Genomic DNA, 18,834 nt, shown 5'->3' on the forward strand with positions numbered 1-18,834 from the left:
ATGGATGCACATGTAATTCAAAGTAAGTACGTGATTTGTGGGATTATGACTCATTTAGTCACAGTTTATGAATAACATTTTTTTAAGGAGCGTCTACAAGTGCAAACTAAGATATTCGTTCACTAACCTTTCTTCCTCTTTTTTTTTTTTTTTTTTTTTTTTTTTTTTTTTTTTTTTTTGAATGGAACCTTTCTTCCTCTTTGCTATGCAATTTCAATAACTTTGAAGTTTGAACTGATCTGCATTTTTTTTTAAATTACTTTTCTCTCCAGTTTCAATTTTTTGTATAATATAAGTTTCAAATACAAAGCTACCTATCTAGAATTCTAGTTGAAAATATAATAAACAAATGAGAAAATCCAAATTCATCTCTTTGATAAACCTCTATCAAGTGACATTATTATTGTAAGAGAAAATTGTGAAAAAGGACCTTTTAAATAGTCGACTTTTTGAAAAAGGACCTTTTAAGTTAAAACATGTGAAAAAGGACCTTTTAAGTTGTATATTGTTTGTACAGGGTACTTGGGTGAACTTGCGAGGTGGTTAACACCAGAGCCCCGGTGTTAACTATCACATGATAGTCACGTGACTTATTTAAAAAAAATTAAGAAAATTCCCCAAATTTCCCCCTTTCCCAACCTCCGTGAGAATACTATACGAAAGGGTTAGGTCGAGAAATAAGGGAAATTTTTATTTTTTATTTTTATTTTTAAAAAAGACACGTGACTAATACGTGATAGTCAACCCCAAAGCTCCGGCGTTGACCACCGTGCAAGTACACCCTAGTACCCCATACAAACAAAATACAACTTAAAAGTCTTTTTTCACAAGTTTTCACTTAATTAAAAGGTCATTTTTCAAAAAGTCGACCACTTAAAAGGTCCATTTTCACAATTTTCTCTTATTGTAATGAAAAGACATTTTAGATGTTTGGAAAAAGTAGTCAATTATGACGAATATGTCATTACTACTATATATTTTAATTAATTACGGAGTACTAAGATTGAGTATTAGTGAAAATGACTAAATGAAAATATGCTCCAACCATTACTTCATACGAAGTGTAATACTCCTCCTTTCTTGAGTGTCCCATTGAGACATTTTGCATTATTATTCTCTCAACATAGTTTGACAAATATTTGTGATTTATATAGTCTCGTGGTACTTGTTGAAATTGTCATTATTAATTCAGTTATTATAATTTATACTCCCACTATCCCAACACTTTGACCCTTTTGGCCTAATTTTAGTTTCAAAATAATCGATCCATTTGCATTAAAATACCCACCAATTTACAAGAATATTTGTGCAAAATTAGTTGCCCCATATAAAATTTTGTTTTTTCATTTATTTTTAATACTTTATTTCTCTACTTTTTTACAAACCACTTGTAAATTTATATTTCCAATATGTTTTAATTTTTTTTTTTTTTTTTTTAAGTATCTTAATAATCGTGAAATCAACCCAAAAGGGTCGAAGTTTAAGGAACAAAGGGACTACTAATTAAAGATATTATTATTGGTCAAAGTTTTGTATTGGCAAATGTACCAAGCTAACACTAAGCACTTATGAAAAAAACAAAAGTAGTATGATAAAACTTAACACTGGTCAATTCGAGTAGATGATTCGATTTTAGCTCGGGTTGAAATAACTCATGTTAAAATGGGTTCATTTTGCTAGTGAGTCGGTTAGTTTAGTCATGATTAATTATTAACAAGTCATTTTTTTTTTTAATTTGATGGAGTCTTAAGCGGTTCGGACCATGATCGAGTTGGTTTGAGAATGGTCGGGTTGGGAGTGGGTTTATGTGGGTCTATGCGCATTCAAATTCATATCGGTTTGGGACGTGAGTCAAATTAGATCGGGTTGAAACAGATTAATTTTGTTGGCGTGTCAATGGGAAAAAAAAATTTGGTCGGTTCAATTTTATTGATTTTTTTTTTGGGGGGTTGTAATATGGTTCCAAGCTGATTCTCTTGAAATATAGTCGGTTTGGTTTCATATTGAGTCAATGAGTTGGCACTTGTTTAGATCAGTTCATATATAAAGGTGATCATGGGCCAAGTCGGGCGTTGTCCAAAACTTTCGGCCAATTTTGAACCAAAAAAACATGCCCAAACTCGGTAGTTCGGGCCAAAATTTTACCCAAAAATTAGTTTTTCAGGTAGACCAAACCTGTTTATTTTATATGAAAATCAAGTTGGGCCAAAAATTCTGCTCAAACCCTAACATTTTTCGAGCCGAGCTTGACATGATCAGGTTTAGTCATAGACGCATAATCATATATGATAATACGACTATCAAGTCTAGTCATAGACACATAATCATATACTCCCTCCGTGTTTTTTTAAGTTTTAAAGTTTGACCGGCACATAATTTTAGGCAATTTAATTGACTTAAATAAAATAAGAGATAAGTAGGATAGTTGAAGTATTAAAAAATTGTAAAAGAAAGATAGTAGAGTTAATAGTTTATTGAAAAGTAATGCATTTGAGAGAAAAGATATAATAAAAAAAAGTAGTTGTGAGTTTGGGTGGAACCATGAGAGGAGAGAGATCTACAAGTAATATTTTAATGTAGCTTTTTGTCAAAAAAAGAAGTGTAATACTTATTAAAACACGACCGAATTTGGTAAGTGTAACACTTATTAAAACACGAAAGAAGTACGATTATACGACTAATACAAGTACAAGTATATAGTTATAAGGCATTGAGATAGTGTGATGACTAATTGTCTAATTTTGTGAGTGAGGGAGAAGACGTACGCTATGAGTACATCCGTACTTATACGTGGAATCTTGTGTACGAGTAAGCAACAATCGTCGGCAAACCAATAAACAAGGATTATATACATCATTAATTCAACACCATTTGGCTTAGTTTGATCTAGTAAACGCAACAGAACACTAATTTCAATTTGATCGAACACGCGGTCTGCTATGATGACTGACGAAAGATCACTGATTTAAAAGCAACAGCAGTCAAAATTACAGCATTTCAGACTCATTAAATTATCAAAACTTGCTTTTAATTTCCACATAACTTTAAACAATTTGTGGTGTTACACTTGCACAGTTGCACTGGACTTGAAGTTATGGGCATTGAGCATTTGGGTTGTAGTTGGAACTTCATGATTTCTAATGCGTAGGATTTTTGGAATTTCTCACAATAACTTTGGAGTAATAATCATAAATGATAGATATTATTTTCTAGATAATATTTGTCGGATATATTTGTATATATTTTGTATAATTATCTTATTAGATTCCTAACGTGATTAGGAATCGCCTTGTAACATTATATAAAGTGATCAATGGTACACACTCCAATTTGAGGAGTTTTCCCGAAATCTAACATGGTATCACAGCTTTAGGTTACGATCCTAGATTTTTTTTTATTTTTTCTTCTTGCTTCCGCTACTTCATACTGCCGCCCACCCCTTTTCTTTACTGGTTCTTTCCATTAGCTTGCACCTATGGCTAAAGATGGCGACACACCCCCTCCTCCACCGCCAAAACCACCAGTAAACGAGTTTCACCCGGCCCTCGCGGTCAATAATATCAAAACTGCGATCCCGATTACATTAGACTACACAAACGTTCATTATTTTACTTGGGTAGAATTATTTGAGAACCATGCTTGCGCATACAACGTCATTGACCATATTGATCCCGAAACTCCGAAACCCACTGACATCTCCGATGCCTTTTGGACTCGCTTGGATGCAATAGTTAAACACTGGATTTATGGAACAATTTCCGTTGATCTTCTCAACACCGTGTTGTCTAGGAAAGCTACTGCTCAGCAAATTTGGGACCGTATCAAGGAAATTTTTCAAGATAACAAGAGTACAAGGGCGGTATACCTCGAGAATCAATTTAATACTCTTCATCTTGACAATTTCGCCAATGTTACTGCATTCTGTCAACAATTGAAAAGCATTGCTGATCAATTAGCCAACGTCGATCAACCCGTTTCTGATCAGAAATTGGTCCTTCGTTTGGTTGCGGGCTTGAACAAAACTGATTTCGATACAGTGGCCACGATGATTGCACAATCTGAACCTCTGCTGTCGTCCAATACAGCCAGGTCTCGGCTGCTATTGGAGGAAACACGTCGGAATTCCGACTCTACACCACCACCTTCAGCGTTTGTTGCCCAGCAACAATCGGGACAGCAGGCGGACTCCTCACAGCAGCAGCCGCAGCAACCGTCCGCCGGCAGGGGCAGCATAACCTTCGGCAAGGGGCGTGGTGGCGGAGGAAAGGGGCGTGGCAAGGGTCGTGGTCGCGGTGGACCAGGCCGTGGTGCCCTTGCCAACCCGCAACAGCAACAGCAACAGAACGCTCCTCAACCATGGCAAAATCAAGCTCAGCCCAATGTAATTGGGCAGCCTCAGTGGGCCCAGCAGCCACAGTGGCCCAACCAACAGCAATCCTAGCAGCAGCAGGCTTGGGCCACTCCACTAGCGCCTTTCCCCACAGCAGGCCACTATCAGCCAAGGCCCATACTTAGCAGGCCCCCTTCGCAAGCATACTACTCCATGGGGCCGACGACTTATGGCCCACCGATGAACCCGACTGAGCTAGGCAGCGCATATTCATCGATGAGCTTATTGACTCCGGAGAATGGTTGGTACATGGACTCGGGTGCAACCTCTCATATGACAAACAATCCCGGTACTCTTCTTCCCCTTTTTAATTTAAGCACTGCTAATCATATTTTAGTTGGTAATGGGCATCGCATTCCAATCACTGGTTATGGTCATACCTCCCTTCCTAACAATAATCTTAGGCTTAATAATGTTCTACTTGCACCACAAATTATCAAAAATTTAATCTCTGTGCGTAAATTCACTTCTGATAATTCGGTGTCTATTGAATTTGACCCTAATGGTTTTTCTGTGAAGGATCTTCGTACGGGGAGGGTAATAACGAGATGCAATAGTACCGGGGAGCTCTATCTAGTCACACCCAACATTCCAAGCACATGTCTAGCCACTTCTCTCACTGCTGTCAACCCGTGGCATGATCGTCTAGGACATCCCGGGCCTTCATCTTTACAGTTTCTTAGGAGCAATAATTTTATTTCTTGTAATAAGGAGCAAGACCCCTCTTTTTGCAATTCTTGTCAAATAGGAAAACATGTTAGACTTCCCTTTTACGATTCAAATAATAATACTGTTTCTGCTTTTGACATTATTCATGCTGATTTGTGGACATCTCCGATTCGGAGTATTAATGGTCATAAATATTACTTGGTTCTACTTGATGATTTCACACACTATGTTTGGGCTATCCCTCTTGCTTATAAATCTCAAGCCTTCCAATCGTTCTTACATTTCCGACAATATGTGCAAACACAATTTGAACGTCCTGTTAAATGTTTTCAAAGTGACCACGGTCGCGAATTTGACAATGACCCCTTCAAAAAATTTTGCCTTGACAATGGTTTGGCTTTTAGATTTTCCTGTCCTCACACTTCATCTCAAAATGGGAAAGCCGAACGCATGATTAGAACCATAAATAATGTCAAACGAACTCTATTATTTCATGCTTCCTTGCCACCTTCTTATTGGTCACATGCTTTAGAGACGGCCATTTACCTTCTTAATATTTTGCCAACTAAATCTCTTAAGCACGTGACCCCGGCTCAAGCCTTGTTTCGTAGAAACCCTTCATATGACCATTTACGGGTTTTTGGATGTCTTTTTTTCCTAATCTCTCCGCTATTGCTCCACATAAGCTTGCTCCTAGGTCCACACCTTGTGTCTTCTTAGGGTATCCCTCAAATCATCGAGGTTACAAATGTCTAGACCTTGCAACCCGCAAAATTATTATTTCTAGGCACGTAACTTTCAATGAGTCTATTTTTCCATTTAAAGACATTGAGAAATTTACCTTAAAGGATTATGAGTTTTTGGGTATTGATGACAGATCACCATTACTAACTCACATGTTTTTGCAGCAGCCCACGTCTCAATTACAAGCCCAAACTCAAAATCCCAACCCATTGGGCGCTGGATTTCCAGCGGCCCAACCAGTAGCCACCAGCCCGAAGCCAGCGGCCCGTCAGTTGGGCGCTGGAAATCCAGCGGGCTGGACAGCCAACAGAAGCCCAGAACCAGTGGACCCTCATTTGGGCGTTGGTTCCCCGCCTTCTCCCCAATTGGGCTCGCCTCACGCTGGGCCCAATTCTCCCCTAGCTGCTTCTAGCCCACTCCATTTCACTCCTCCAGCCCGCCAATCTTCCATCCTCACTCGACCCAACATTCTTACATCCCCTCAAATGCAGACGAGATCCCGGCATGGCATTATTAAACCAAATCCAAAATATGCTCACTTGACCATTGAGCATAAATCCCCTTTACCCAAAAATCACAAACAAGCTCTCCAAGACCATAATTGGAATGCCGCGATGTTAGATGAATGCAGTGCTTTAATTAAAACGGGAACTTGGGATTTGGTACCTAGACCTATGGGGGTGAATGTTGTTAATTGTATGTGGCTTTTTAAGCATAAATACAAGTCTAATAGTGACCTTGAAAGGCACAAAGCTCGTCTTGTATGTGATGGCAGGTCGCAGGAAATTGGAGTTGATTGTGATGAGACATTTAGTCCGGTTGTTAAACCGACAACTATTCGCACAGTACTTAGTTTAGCCATGGCTAAAAAGTGGTCCATTCATCAGTTAGATGTTAAAAATGCTTTTCTGCATGGTGACTTACAGGAAACAGTTTATATGCATCAACCTCCTGGTTTTTATGATCGGAGTAAACCTGACTATGTATGTCATCTTCGCAAGGCCCTATATGGTTTGAAACAAGCCCCTCGGGCTTGGTATCAACGGTTTGCGAATTTTTTGATCAAGTTGGGGTTCGTCATTGCTAAGATTGACACTTCTCTTTTCACTTTTTGGCAAGGGAATGACTTGGCATATTTATTGCTTTATGTTGATGATATTATTCTAGTCACTTCTTCTGACAGGTTGCGCACGGAAATTATTTCTAGTTTACAGATGGAATTTCCTATGTCCGACCTAGGGCCATTGAGTTACTTTTTGGGGATTGCAGTTACTCGCACACTCAACTATATGCTATTGTCTCAGCAGAAGTATGCACAGGAAATTTTAGAGCGTGCAGGTATGAGTTCCTGTAAACCTGCCGCCACTCCAGTCGACACTAAGTCTAAACTTAGTGCCAATTCGGGTTCTCCATTTCGGGATCCTACTCTGTATCGCAGTCTTGCAGGTGCACTTCAGTATCTTACGTTTACTCGTCCAGATATTGCTTATGCGGTACAACAGGTGTGCTTATTCATGCATGATCCCAGGGAGCCGCATTTTGATGCGTTAAAACGCATTCTGCGTTATATTCAGGGTACTATTGATCATGGTTTACATTTATATCCTTCTGCTCCTACTCGCTTGATTACTTATATTGACGCTGACTGGGGAGGTTGTCCCGACACCCGTCGTTCCACATCGGGATATTGTTGTTTTCTTGGGGACAACCTCGTTTCTTGGTCAGCGAAGCGTCAGCCTACTTTGTCTAAATCAAGTGCAGAGGCGGAATATCGAGGCGTTGCAAATGTGGTTTCTGAAGCTTGTTGGCTTCGTAATTTATTATTGGAGCTTCATTGTCCCCTTCGACAGGCTACTATCGTTTATTGTGATAATGTCAGTGCAATCTATCTCTCTAGTAACCCGGTTCATCACCAACGCACCAAGCATGTGGAATTGGACATCCACTTTGTTCGGGAAAAGGTAGCGTTGGGTGAAGTTCGGGTTCTACATGTGCCTTCACGATTTCAGTTTGCGGACATCTTCACTAAGGGCTTATCAAGGGAGCTATTTTTAGACTTCAGATCCAGTCTCTGCGTTCATCCTCCTGCCGCTTCGACTGTGGGGGTGTGATAGATATTATTTTCTAGATAATATTTGTCGGATATATTTGTATATATTTTGTATAATTATCTTATTAGATTCCTAACGTGATTAGGAATCGCCTTGTAACATTATATAAAGTGATCAATGGTACACACTCCAATTTGAGGAGTTTTCCCGAAATCTAACAATAACAAACAAGAATATAGGATATGTTGGATTCGTCACTAATTAATCTTTGGAAGTTTCTCTAAAGAAATGTGGAGGAATCTAGTTCACTAATGTAACTACGTACTCAATTTACATTGGAAATTAAGGGTAAATGTGGGTGATTTTGCTAGAGATGTTTCAAATTTTAATAATTTCTCTATTTATTTTGCAAAGTTTCATAAGTGGTTGACCATACCGTATGGTCAGGGTTACTTATTAATGGGTATTTGGTTGGTCGGGGGTTACTTATTTAGGGGGGGGGGGTCTCAATCGATCAAAAGGGTTATCGATTGGTCAGGATTAACCTGGTTAGTATTTTAGTGCGTGTCAAGTGGCTACACGGTGTACGGTGTGGCCAGCCAAACACATAGACTTTTTTTAATGCATCATTTAGAGCTTTACAGTTGAAATTTGGAGTAATAACAACTTATATTGATATTTTTAATTTACTTTTGATGACATCATTACATGTATTTTGTTCTTATCAACTTATGTAAGACAAAAAAAAAAAAAATGTAAAAAAGAAGAGGTTAAAGTGGAATGTGGAAACATTAAAAAGTTCAAATCAGACAATTTCTACAAATTTTCTTATATATATATATAAATAAATAAAATTGAGGAAAGGAATTAGTAATTTCTGTATGTTTTATATGGACGGATCTAGGGAGCCTAGATAGGGCCAAGGCCCACCCCCATAAATCCTTAAGATTTTATGTTTCAAAATGTCATGCTATTTCTATCTTTTTTTCATCAAAGGAAAAGCAACATCCTCATTGCAATTAAAGAGCCTTAGCCTAATGTCTTTATTTTCTTTTGTTTGTATACTTTGTAAGTTTGCAAGGATGGCAAAAAAAAAAAAAATTTTAAAAAAAAAAATGGTGAGAGAATCAATTATGAGATTTGTAACACTATTGAAAGTAATAGTATCAAAGCTATTTATGTCAATAGTATCAAACTATGGTATCAAAGCTATTTATGTCAATAGTATCAAACTATGAGATCAGTATTTTTATCTCGAGTTTAGGCATGACCATTTTTTTTTTTTTTTTTTTTTTAACAAAAGGCATGATCAATTTTAATTAGCCCTAAAACCTTTTTTTATTTATTTATTTTTTTTAACCATAGCCTTAAAACTTAGGGCCTGTTCACATTTACTGAATTGAGCCGAACTGAACTGAACTGAATGAAGCTGAGCTGAACTGAACTAATTGGAGCTGAACTGAACTGAACTGAACTAAGCTGAACTGAACTGAACTAAGCTGAAATGAATATTTTATGAGAGAGGGAAATTAAAAGCTGAACTGAACTGATTGGAGTTAAACTGAACTAAACTGAACTGATTGGAGCTGAACTGAACTGAAATTAAGTAAATGTGAACAGACCCTTACTTTGTATTTGAAATGAAGACAACACAAGACAATAACTTTATATGAATTATATCCGAATTTATTAACGGGAAGCATTCCAAAAAAAGAAAAAAAAAATGTTGTGCAACTAATACTAGGCATTCACACCATATGTTGAACTTATGGAACAAAATCAAGTTAGTATACAATTCTACTGAATACATTCGGCTAAATTGCTGCATGATTCAAATAAAAATAGGTCAAAAAGACTAATACTAGGCATTCACACCATATGTTGAACTTATGGAACAAAATCAAGTTAGTATACAATTCTACTGAATACATTCGGTTAAATTGCTGCATGATTCAAATAAAAATAGGTCAAAAAGTTCGGAATTCCTTGAAGAAAGCAGAGAATTGACTTCAATTCAAACGAAGCAAGCTACATTAAACCACAGCTAACAGAGAATTTCTATAGCTACAAAGTACAAACATTGCTTAGTAAAGACTGCTACCTCGAAAATGCTCGAATTTCAACGTAAAAATTGTAACCGAACAGTTATGGTTAGACTTGAACATTCAAATACTACAGACTTTAACCAGTACAGGGTCAAAAGCTAGAAAGTCTTTTGTATCTGCTAGTAAAAGGTCAGTGGCAAACTGAACCTTTGAACCTTGACTACTATAATCAACACGAAGCAAACCAGTCCTAACATTCCATCCTTGACTCGATGAAATTCTAAGTTCCTAATGCGTAAACTAATATACAAACACAACAATGCACACACAACAAAACATTTGTCAAATAAATGCTTGAAGGCTACCATGAGACGGTAGAAAGTCTACACTCATGTCAACTGGTCATAAGCAAGGGCATCGAAGAGGCAGTCTCGACTAGTTGGTCCATCTCAACGTCTTTTACACTCTCATATCTTTCTGAAAAGCTTCTTCTTGACTCGAATCGATTCCCATCACTACTGGATCTGTACATCCAGGTTTTACTTTCAGAATTTAGAATTTCTGCCTCATCAGTCCGATTACTTGTTATCTTGTTTCGGTCCAATTGCCTTAAGAAACATTCCTCTATTTCTCTCATGGAACCACCCCCTATTTCACTCAAGGAACAACAGCCTACTTCACTCAAGGAACCCCCTTCATCATCATGTTCATACTCTTTATCGTGATTATAATCAGCAGATTCATCACAGTCAGAACCAGGCCCTCTTGATTCACAGCTCGTATCCATTTCCTGCTGGCTGTCATATTCCTCATCACTTTCCTGGCCTGAGGAATGGGATGACATAGGCGAGTAGTTCTCATCAGTGACAGCCTCTTCACGTTCCCTAAGAGTTTTTGTTATAAGAGTTTTGAGCAAGTTCATGACTTGAACAGCATGCATTAGAGCAGTGAGCGGATCAGACATCTGCATGCATCAAGCAGATATGATTAGCTTGATAATAGATTGATAACAGATGAGCCAGAATAACTGAAAAGCAAATAGATTGATAGACTTGTTCTTTCTTCACCAAAGTTCTTGACAACAATCATCACGAGTACAATTAATATGATTATCTAAATCCTGTAACTTGTTATTTTTGGCGTCAGTCAAAAATGCCAAGCTAAACAATTTGCACATCATAAATTTATAATTGATATAAACTCAGCAAAAAACTTCTTATACCCTTGGCCGAAAAAATTGAACAGAAATTCTTATACCTGAGTCATGTTTGGGGCAAAAACCATAGCAATATTTCTGGCATTCATCTTATTCAACTCTTCCTCCTCTACCACATCAGCCATAAGATCAATAGCCCAATTGAGAAGTGCTGCTTCCATTGGTTTCAGCTGTTTCACAAGCTCGAAGTAATCTTCTTCGCTGTTGCATTGAAGGACTTGCTCTGGTGAAAGGCCATCCAATACTCCAGAAGGGAGCTCCCGAAACCAGGTCTTTATAAGGCCAGCTAGACAGTGCACATCTATGTCATCTGGCACAATGCCCCGGTTAAGCTGGTCCCTAACTTGTTCTTCTTGACCATTTTCCGGGTTTATACGAAATATTCCTTCTGCCTGCAAACATAACACAAATCCTTAAATTAGATGACAAAAATAATCAATGAATCAGGTGAATGGAAATTGTATTCCCTTCTACTTTTTTTTTTCACTTGTAAGAGTTGTAGCTAATAAGCATGGTGCAAATTCGTACCTTAAGTCCACCTTGTGAGTACAGCCTCTCTTGCATTAGCAAAAGTATGAAAGGGACACTGTTTCCTTTCGTATCATATGCACATTTCATTGATTCGGCTGAAACACCAAACACACTCACACTGCAAAGATGTAGATTCGTTATCAAGTCAACATTACATTGAAGATAGATCTAACCAGATCAAGTGCCAAAGCAAGTTTAAATGTAGTAATATGTTGTTTGCTAAAATACTAAATTCAATTAAATAAAAAAAAAAAAAAACCCTAAGGTCTGAATGCGCTAAAACATCTTATAACTTAGAGCACTGTGCCATATGACATTCAACCTAATCATAGGTTGAATATAATCACGATAAAGAGTAAACTTAGATCACTCAAGGAGTAGCATTTTTTCTATTATTCCATCCCAGTATTACTTCGATCAACACGTGATATTATCATAATTTGCAAATTAAATAAAATTTAAGGGAACATACATGACTTATTACTCTCCTCAATTAATTTAAGTTCAAATAGTTTTTAGAAAAGTGTTAAAACTAGTCCAAATTCAGCAAAATAAGAATCTTAAATTACAATTGTTAAACATTTAATAACACGCGAATTTGTCATATATTCCCACAATCCCACCTAGATACCATTTCGGTAAATGTAACAAATGCATATAACATAACGTAGCAGTCCAATAACAAAACCCTTTATTGGAAAGATGAATATAGATATACCTTCCTATAATCATAAGTATGCCAAGAGATAGGAAATGAACAATTGAAGCAGACTACATTCTAAGTTATCAATATTTATTTTATGATGATAAGCCTAAAACTTGAAGAAAGCTGAATATTATACCCTTTCTCCTCCAATCAAAACCACCAATTTCGGGTTAAAGCTAAACACAAAATTTACGTTTCTTGGCGAAATTAAAGGTAGTCAACCTAGTATAGTGTATAAGAGGTAATTCTTCCTAACAAATTTACATACTAGTATTATGTGTATCGCACGGGTTTAAATCAATTTAACCGCCTTTTACCAACGAAAGCAACCCTTACTAAAAGAAACAAAAAGAACTTTACTATAGAGTAACAAATTGCATTCCAATTAAAGAGAGTAGTTAAATTACTCAAAAATTGACAAAAATAAGAGGGGCCAGTGATTTAATTAAAAGTCATAAATGAAGAGAGCACAACAACAACTCATTCAGACTTAAAAATTAGAGCCTCATTCTTGACATTCAATTAATGAAATCACATGAAAATCCTGCACTTATTCAACCAAACTAAACTCAAATTTCAAACCAATTTAACAAAAAATCAAAAACCCAGATCCATAAACAAAAACCCAACTCTAAAATAAGAAAGAATTAATTAAAAAATTTACCTAGCACTTGGAACTTTTCGAGGGATTTCAACTTCAAATTCAACAGGAAGACCAAGAAAACCATGAAAACGATCAAAAGTAACATGAGTAATATGCTGAACATTAGTAGGCCAACCAATATCCATTGTATGAACTGCTGTAATAACTTCTTCGGTTCGATCTACGCGACACGAAACCATGGACTTCCGAAGCGCGGATATGAGAAATGCGAGTAATGAAAGCTGATTCTGCTCATCAGTAGATGAACACGAAGCTGATTTTGTTGGGGCAGGACTCTTTGTACCGCCACCGCCTCCGCCGCAACCTCCGCCTTTAGTGACCATTGGCCTGTCATGCTCCGTTGTATTGACAACTTTGTGTGTTGTTGTTGTTGTTGTTGTTAACGGAGAGATAGAGAGAGAGTGGGGAGAGAGTGGGATTTGAAATGGGGAGTTTGGTTTTGTTGGGTTTATTTTTTTTAAATTTTGGGATGCTTTTTTGGGGAGGTGGGATTCAAACGGCCACCTGCTTTCAAATTTTGTTAGGTGGGACCCCTTTTTTTTCATTTTTTTTTAAAAAATATAGTCCATGTTTATTTACTTTGTGATTTCCTAAGTTACCCTTGTTTTGTTGGTTAAGGCTTTCTTATTTCGTAATTTTGGATTGAACTAATCTAAGGCCTTGTTTGGTTGCAATGAGAAATAACTTTCTAAGGTAATTTACAATTTATGGGAAGTTATTTCACTCATGCAATTCCTAGGAATTTAGTCTAATTTGTTTGGTATTGTAGGTACTAACTACTAAGGAAATTATAATTCATGAGAATTTTGAATGACTTAGGGAGAATTAGGTAATTTACTTCATACATTATGTGGGAACTTCAAATTCCCATGAATTTCAACTTCCGCCATTTTACACTTTTTTTGTTAACCAAACAACTAATCAATTTTGCATTTCCTAGGAATTTTGAGTGCTCATGGAAAATTAGTGTAACCAAACAACACCTAAATAATTGAAATGAACTTAATTGAATTAAACTGAAATCAATTATTATATATTATTACTATTACGATACAGAAAATACTTCATCTTTTGTAAATTATATTCCTACTTCTAGCATTTATTCCTCACATAATAAAAAGAAGTAAGAATCTAATTTAGGGACAAAGGGAGTAGTTAGAATACTATGATGTACAGAGTATATGATGAAGAAGAATGAACACACTTAATTCTTGATTAAAGTAGCTAGGTATAGGTGAAAGATATTGATTTAGGGTGTTCCTTACTTTTCAATTTGGATTTAGGCAAAATCCAATTCCATCTAATATAAAATATGGGGATTTTTTTTTAAAAAAAAAAAAAAAAAAAAAAAAAAAAAAAAAAAAAAAAAAAACCAATTGTATCCAATCCAATATGAATCAAATTCGATTATTTGGATCTAATTTAAGATTCCGATATAAATAAATTTTTAGGCCTAATGCAATTTAAAAATAAAAATTCAATTATAAAAAATAAAATCGTTACAAGGCCATAACATTAATATGAAGTACAAGTTTGTTTGTTTGTTTTTTTTTTTTAAAAAAAAAAAACATTTTTGAATGGAATAAGGAGGGGTGATTTCATTAAATAATAATAACCATTCAACACTTACAATCATCCCTTAAGAGACCTAAATTCTCAATGCAAGAATTAAACACCCCTAAACTAATGGCATCGCTTCTGAATTGCTCCTGGACAATTTTAGATGTCTTTGCATTTCTTGACAAAGCTCCTTAATGTATAGTCGCAAAAGTGATAAAACTTGATTGGTCATCAAGATATGCAAATTTGCAAGACGAATCTTCTAAATCTGCACTCCTTTACCAACATACTCGCAATTTCACAAATATGCAAGACAAATCTTCCAAATTTGTATCCCTGCACACATTAAAAACAAACACACAATACTAAGCCCTACATTATGGAGGTACTGACTATAAATAATCACCATACTGATGGTGATCTTTATTGGCTAAAAACTTTAAATTAAAGAAGAATTTGGGGCTTACCATCGATAAAAAATCAATGGCAGCCCCTAGGTTTTAATATGGTGGCTGGGTTTGATGAGACAAAACAAAGAAAATTTTAGGGATTTTTTTTTTTAACAGCCGGAGTTAGGAACAAAATTTATAAGATTAAAGATTAAATTACTTGTTTTCGATTGATAACTTTTATCGGTAATAGTTATTACTTATATATCAATATAAATTGACTATATTTTCAGTTTAACAGCTAGTCCACCATGCTTCGCAATAACAATTATTTAATTAAAGAGTTAATTATAACTAATACATAGACTTAGTTGACAATGGAACCTCTGACAAAGAAGAACTTTTGGCTTTAGCAAGGTAGCTAACCTAATTAAACTTTGTCTTCCTTAGATTAGGCACAACACTGATCCAATTCGTCATTTCTTACCTTGGTTCGTAGTCTCCAATTAAACAATCTACATTGTGTTAATGATAGATAAAGCTTTTAAACGGAAAGATAACTCATTTAATAATGTATAATGTTTAAGAGGATAACATTCCCTTCTAAAAGAAACTTTTATTTAATTAATTTGGAAATATTACAACGCTCATATAGTCATATATTACAAATTTTAAACTAAAAGCTTTAACAGACATGACAAAATTAAAAATTAGGGTTAGTTTTTATCTACTTTGAGAGAGATGTGAAACCAATCTTTGTCTAAAGGCCTGGTGAGCATTTTCTCTAAAGGACTTTATATGATTTTAGAAAGACTCTATGAAACTCTCTTCAAGCTTGCCTTCAGCACTTGTCTAAAGCTCTGTATATAGGAAAGAGCTTGCATTGCATTGTTCACTGATACTTTTCTAAGGTTTACAATACTTCCGACTCAACAAATAAATATAGTTCATTGCTTTTACAAAGACACTTTTGAAAAGAAATATTGAACACTAATATATAAAACATGGCTATAGTAAAAGTTGTATGCATAATTGCTGTTGTGAGTTTCAGTCTTTTACCATTTCATCCATCATTATCTCCTATAGGCTAGCTTCAAAACTAACGACATTTCCTCCAACTACTCATCATCTCCTATAGGCTAGCTTCAAAACTAACGACATTTCCTCCAACTACTTCAATGCTATTACATTTTACTTGGACTTGATCAATTCTTACTTTGTATCTATTTGCTTCATAAATTCTTTTGAAAGCATATCTTTTGAACTTCTTGAGTTTCCAAAAGAATGTGTTATTATTATTATTATTAGGAAATGATACAAAGCTATGAGCCATTCCATAATATACCTAAGCTTTATAATGTTTCGCAACATATGGTGCTACCCATTCCAGTGTATATTGATGAGCTGACGCAGTTCCTACGCAAGATTTTGTATATATTGAAGATTATTCTACTACCCAATAAATAAATAATTTTAAAAAATCATGTAGTTTGTAAGACCTTGATAATACTATGCTGTACAAAAATCAAGTCATTATCTCTCATCTTATTTAATAATATATTCTGAATATTCGAAACAAGTCTTAGAATTATATATAATTATTACTTCATACATCAGGAACTTCGTACAACTACATGACAACTTCTTATTAAGCCATCTCTAGATCTCTTTTTGATGAAATTATAATGGTCTCCGGCCCAAGTGGAGGATGACACTTACTCCCTTATTTTCTTAGTTTCTCCAATAAGAGTCATCTTCTTCTTTGCATCCATCTTTTGCATTTGGTGTGCATTCTTTGATATTCTTGCCATGATCTAGTTATCAAGTGAGACTAATTTGCTAATGATTTCTTTGATCCATATATATGTTCAGTAGTAAAAGAGAATTTGTCAAGCCATAATTGCTAACGCATGAGTTTACCTTGTGATTGCATATTAAAGAAATTCTTTTTTAAAAAAACCAAGTATGCCTTTGCAATTTGTTTTTATTAAGAACATATACTTAAGAAATTCTTTTTAACAAAACCAAGTATGTTTTTGCAATTTGCTAATCCATAACTGTCAACGCAAAAAGTCTTCCTTCTTTTATTTTTAACTCAGCACTTCAGTGCTCATCACTAGCTTATTTTTTGAGGACTAAATCATCCTCATTATTAGGAAGTGTGAGTACATGAAAATCTTTACACATTGCTTTTAATTCTTAAATAAATTTTATTAAAATCATATTTCTTCCAATTCAAGTTATTCCTTTCTTGAGCTTTTGTTGTATTGGTTTTCTTAACAAAATAAGATTTTCTATGAAATCAAAGCATAAGGGCTTGTTCTCTTACGTTGAAATTCAGTTCAGTTCAGCTCAGCTCAATTCAGTTCAGTTCAGTTCAGTTCAGCTCCTAATTTCCTTCTCTTATAAAATATTCATTTCAGTTCAATTCAGTTCAGTTCAGTTCAGCTCAGTTCAGTTCAGTTCATTTCAGCTGAGTTTAGTTAATGAGAACAGGCCCTAAGTTAAACATTATCTGGAAGCCTTTCTAGTTGTTTTCTATCTTCAGTTTCATTTGGGAATTTTTAAATATTTTCAAGAATTTGTTTTTTCAAGATAATCTATGAGTTGTACTTGGTTAATATGTCATATTAACAAATTTTGTTAATATAGTGGCATATTTGCAATTATGAGCATTGAGCGAAATATTTTAATGTTATGTATGCATTTCGATGATGTGGCAATCAATGGACGTTTTCTAACGTTGTGCAAACTCCGTTTCTTCTTCATTCTGGAACACACCGTTTCTTCTCTCTTCTCGCTCCTCTTTAATTTAGCAAACATTCTCCATTGAACAAACCTGAGCAACTACATAATCATAATCATCCAACTACCAAAGCAAATTAAATCATACAATAGCAATAACATCCAACCATTAGCAATTTCATCAATTTCAATTTCTTAAAATTAAATCAATATATAAAACCAATCGCTTAAACAACAATTAAGCTAAGTCCAATAAACTTGTAGTAAATTTTCATAATCAACCATTACCCGCTGCCATAGTAGTTTAAAATTTGATTCGAATTGCGACAAACCGAAGTTGTGGAGAAGAACCTCTCGAATTGCAATATCTTAGGGACGGAGGAGAGTTAGAAGAGTGAGGAGAACGAAGTAACAATAGGTGTTGCAACGGAGTGTAGATACTGAAGCAGTTAACGCCGGTAGTTGATGTTAAAGGTCCTTTCACATCTTTACGACTTTACCCTTAGTAAATAGGTGGAAATGACCTTTTGACCCTCATAAAAACATAACTTGTCAATATGGCATATTAACTAGTATTTTATCATAATCTATTATGTAGAAACCCAATTTCTTGTTATAGCTCTTTCTTTCACATCCATAGTCATTTGGAAAATCCTAACAAATGAGAAATTTCCTCTTATGATCATTTGTTAAATTCTTGCAACCTATCTACATGTCTTTTCAATCCATTTTCTTAGGAAAGAAATTTTGTTACTGAGACATCCCTACCTATGTATTTTCTCTCCATTCTTGAAATTTTTCACTTATTTCTTCATTAAAAGAACTTGGTAATTTATCATAGAACATTCCAATGTTTGTATTATTTTCACCAATTTTATAATGATATGTCTTGAATATTTTTAATGTAATTTTCAACATATTTCATATTACAAATGAACAAATTATTTAATTTTATTTGATATTCCATTCGCTTTTCATTAGGATCATCAGCTCTTGGGCCAATAAATTTTAACTCGATGTATTAACATAAATGTCTAAACATTCTAGTAGGGAATTCATTAGCTCTTAAGTAGTTTTAATAATTTCTTCATTTATGTCATCATACACAACCATATATAAATAAA

At 35.1% G+C, this 18,834-nt stretch overlaps 1 protein-coding gene across 1 annotated transcript; it reads right to left on the reverse strand.

Annotated features, from left to right (window-relative positions):
• Positions 1-10,055: 10,055 nt before the first annotated feature.
• On the reverse strand, positions 10,056-13,439 carry LOC145617749 (rho GTPase-activating protein 2-like). Its single transcript, XM_081672500.1, has 4 exons — positions 13,017-13,439; positions 11,644-11,764; positions 11,157-11,507; positions 10,056-10,863 (listed from the first exon to the last, which is right to left on the reverse strand). The coding sequence occupies exons 1-4, from the start codon at positions 13,337-13,339 to the stop codon at positions 10,294-10,296; spliced, it is 1,365 nt and encodes a 454-aa protein (XP_081528626.1). The 5' UTR covers positions 13,340-13,439; the 3' UTR covers positions 10,056-10,293.
• Positions 13,440-18,834: the final 5,395 nt, after the last annotated feature.

The sequence above is a fragment of the Chenopodium album genome, chromosome 26 (genome assembly GCF_948465745.1).
Source record: "Chenopodium album chromosome 26, dcCheAlbu1.1, whole genome shotgun sequence".
Classification (NCBI taxonomy): domain Eukaryota; kingdom Viridiplantae; phylum Streptophyta; class Magnoliopsida; order Caryophyllales; family Amaranthaceae; genus Chenopodium; species Chenopodium album.

Excerpts from the sequence above, each read along its gene's own strand:
- LOC145617749 (XM_081672500.1), bottom strand. The coding sequence starts at position 13,339 with ATGGTCACTAAAGGCGGAGGTTGCGGCGGAGGCGGTGGCGGTACAAAG. Across the intron at positions 11,765-13,016 it reads CGAAAAGTTCCAAGTGCTAG|TGTGAGTGTGTTTGGTGTTT; the intron begins GTAAATTTTTTA and ends ACATCTTTGCAG. Across the intron at positions 10,864-11,156 it reads TTGCCCCAAACATGACTCAG|ATGTCTGATCCGCTCACTGC; the intron begins GTATAAGAATTT and ends TGATGCATGCAG.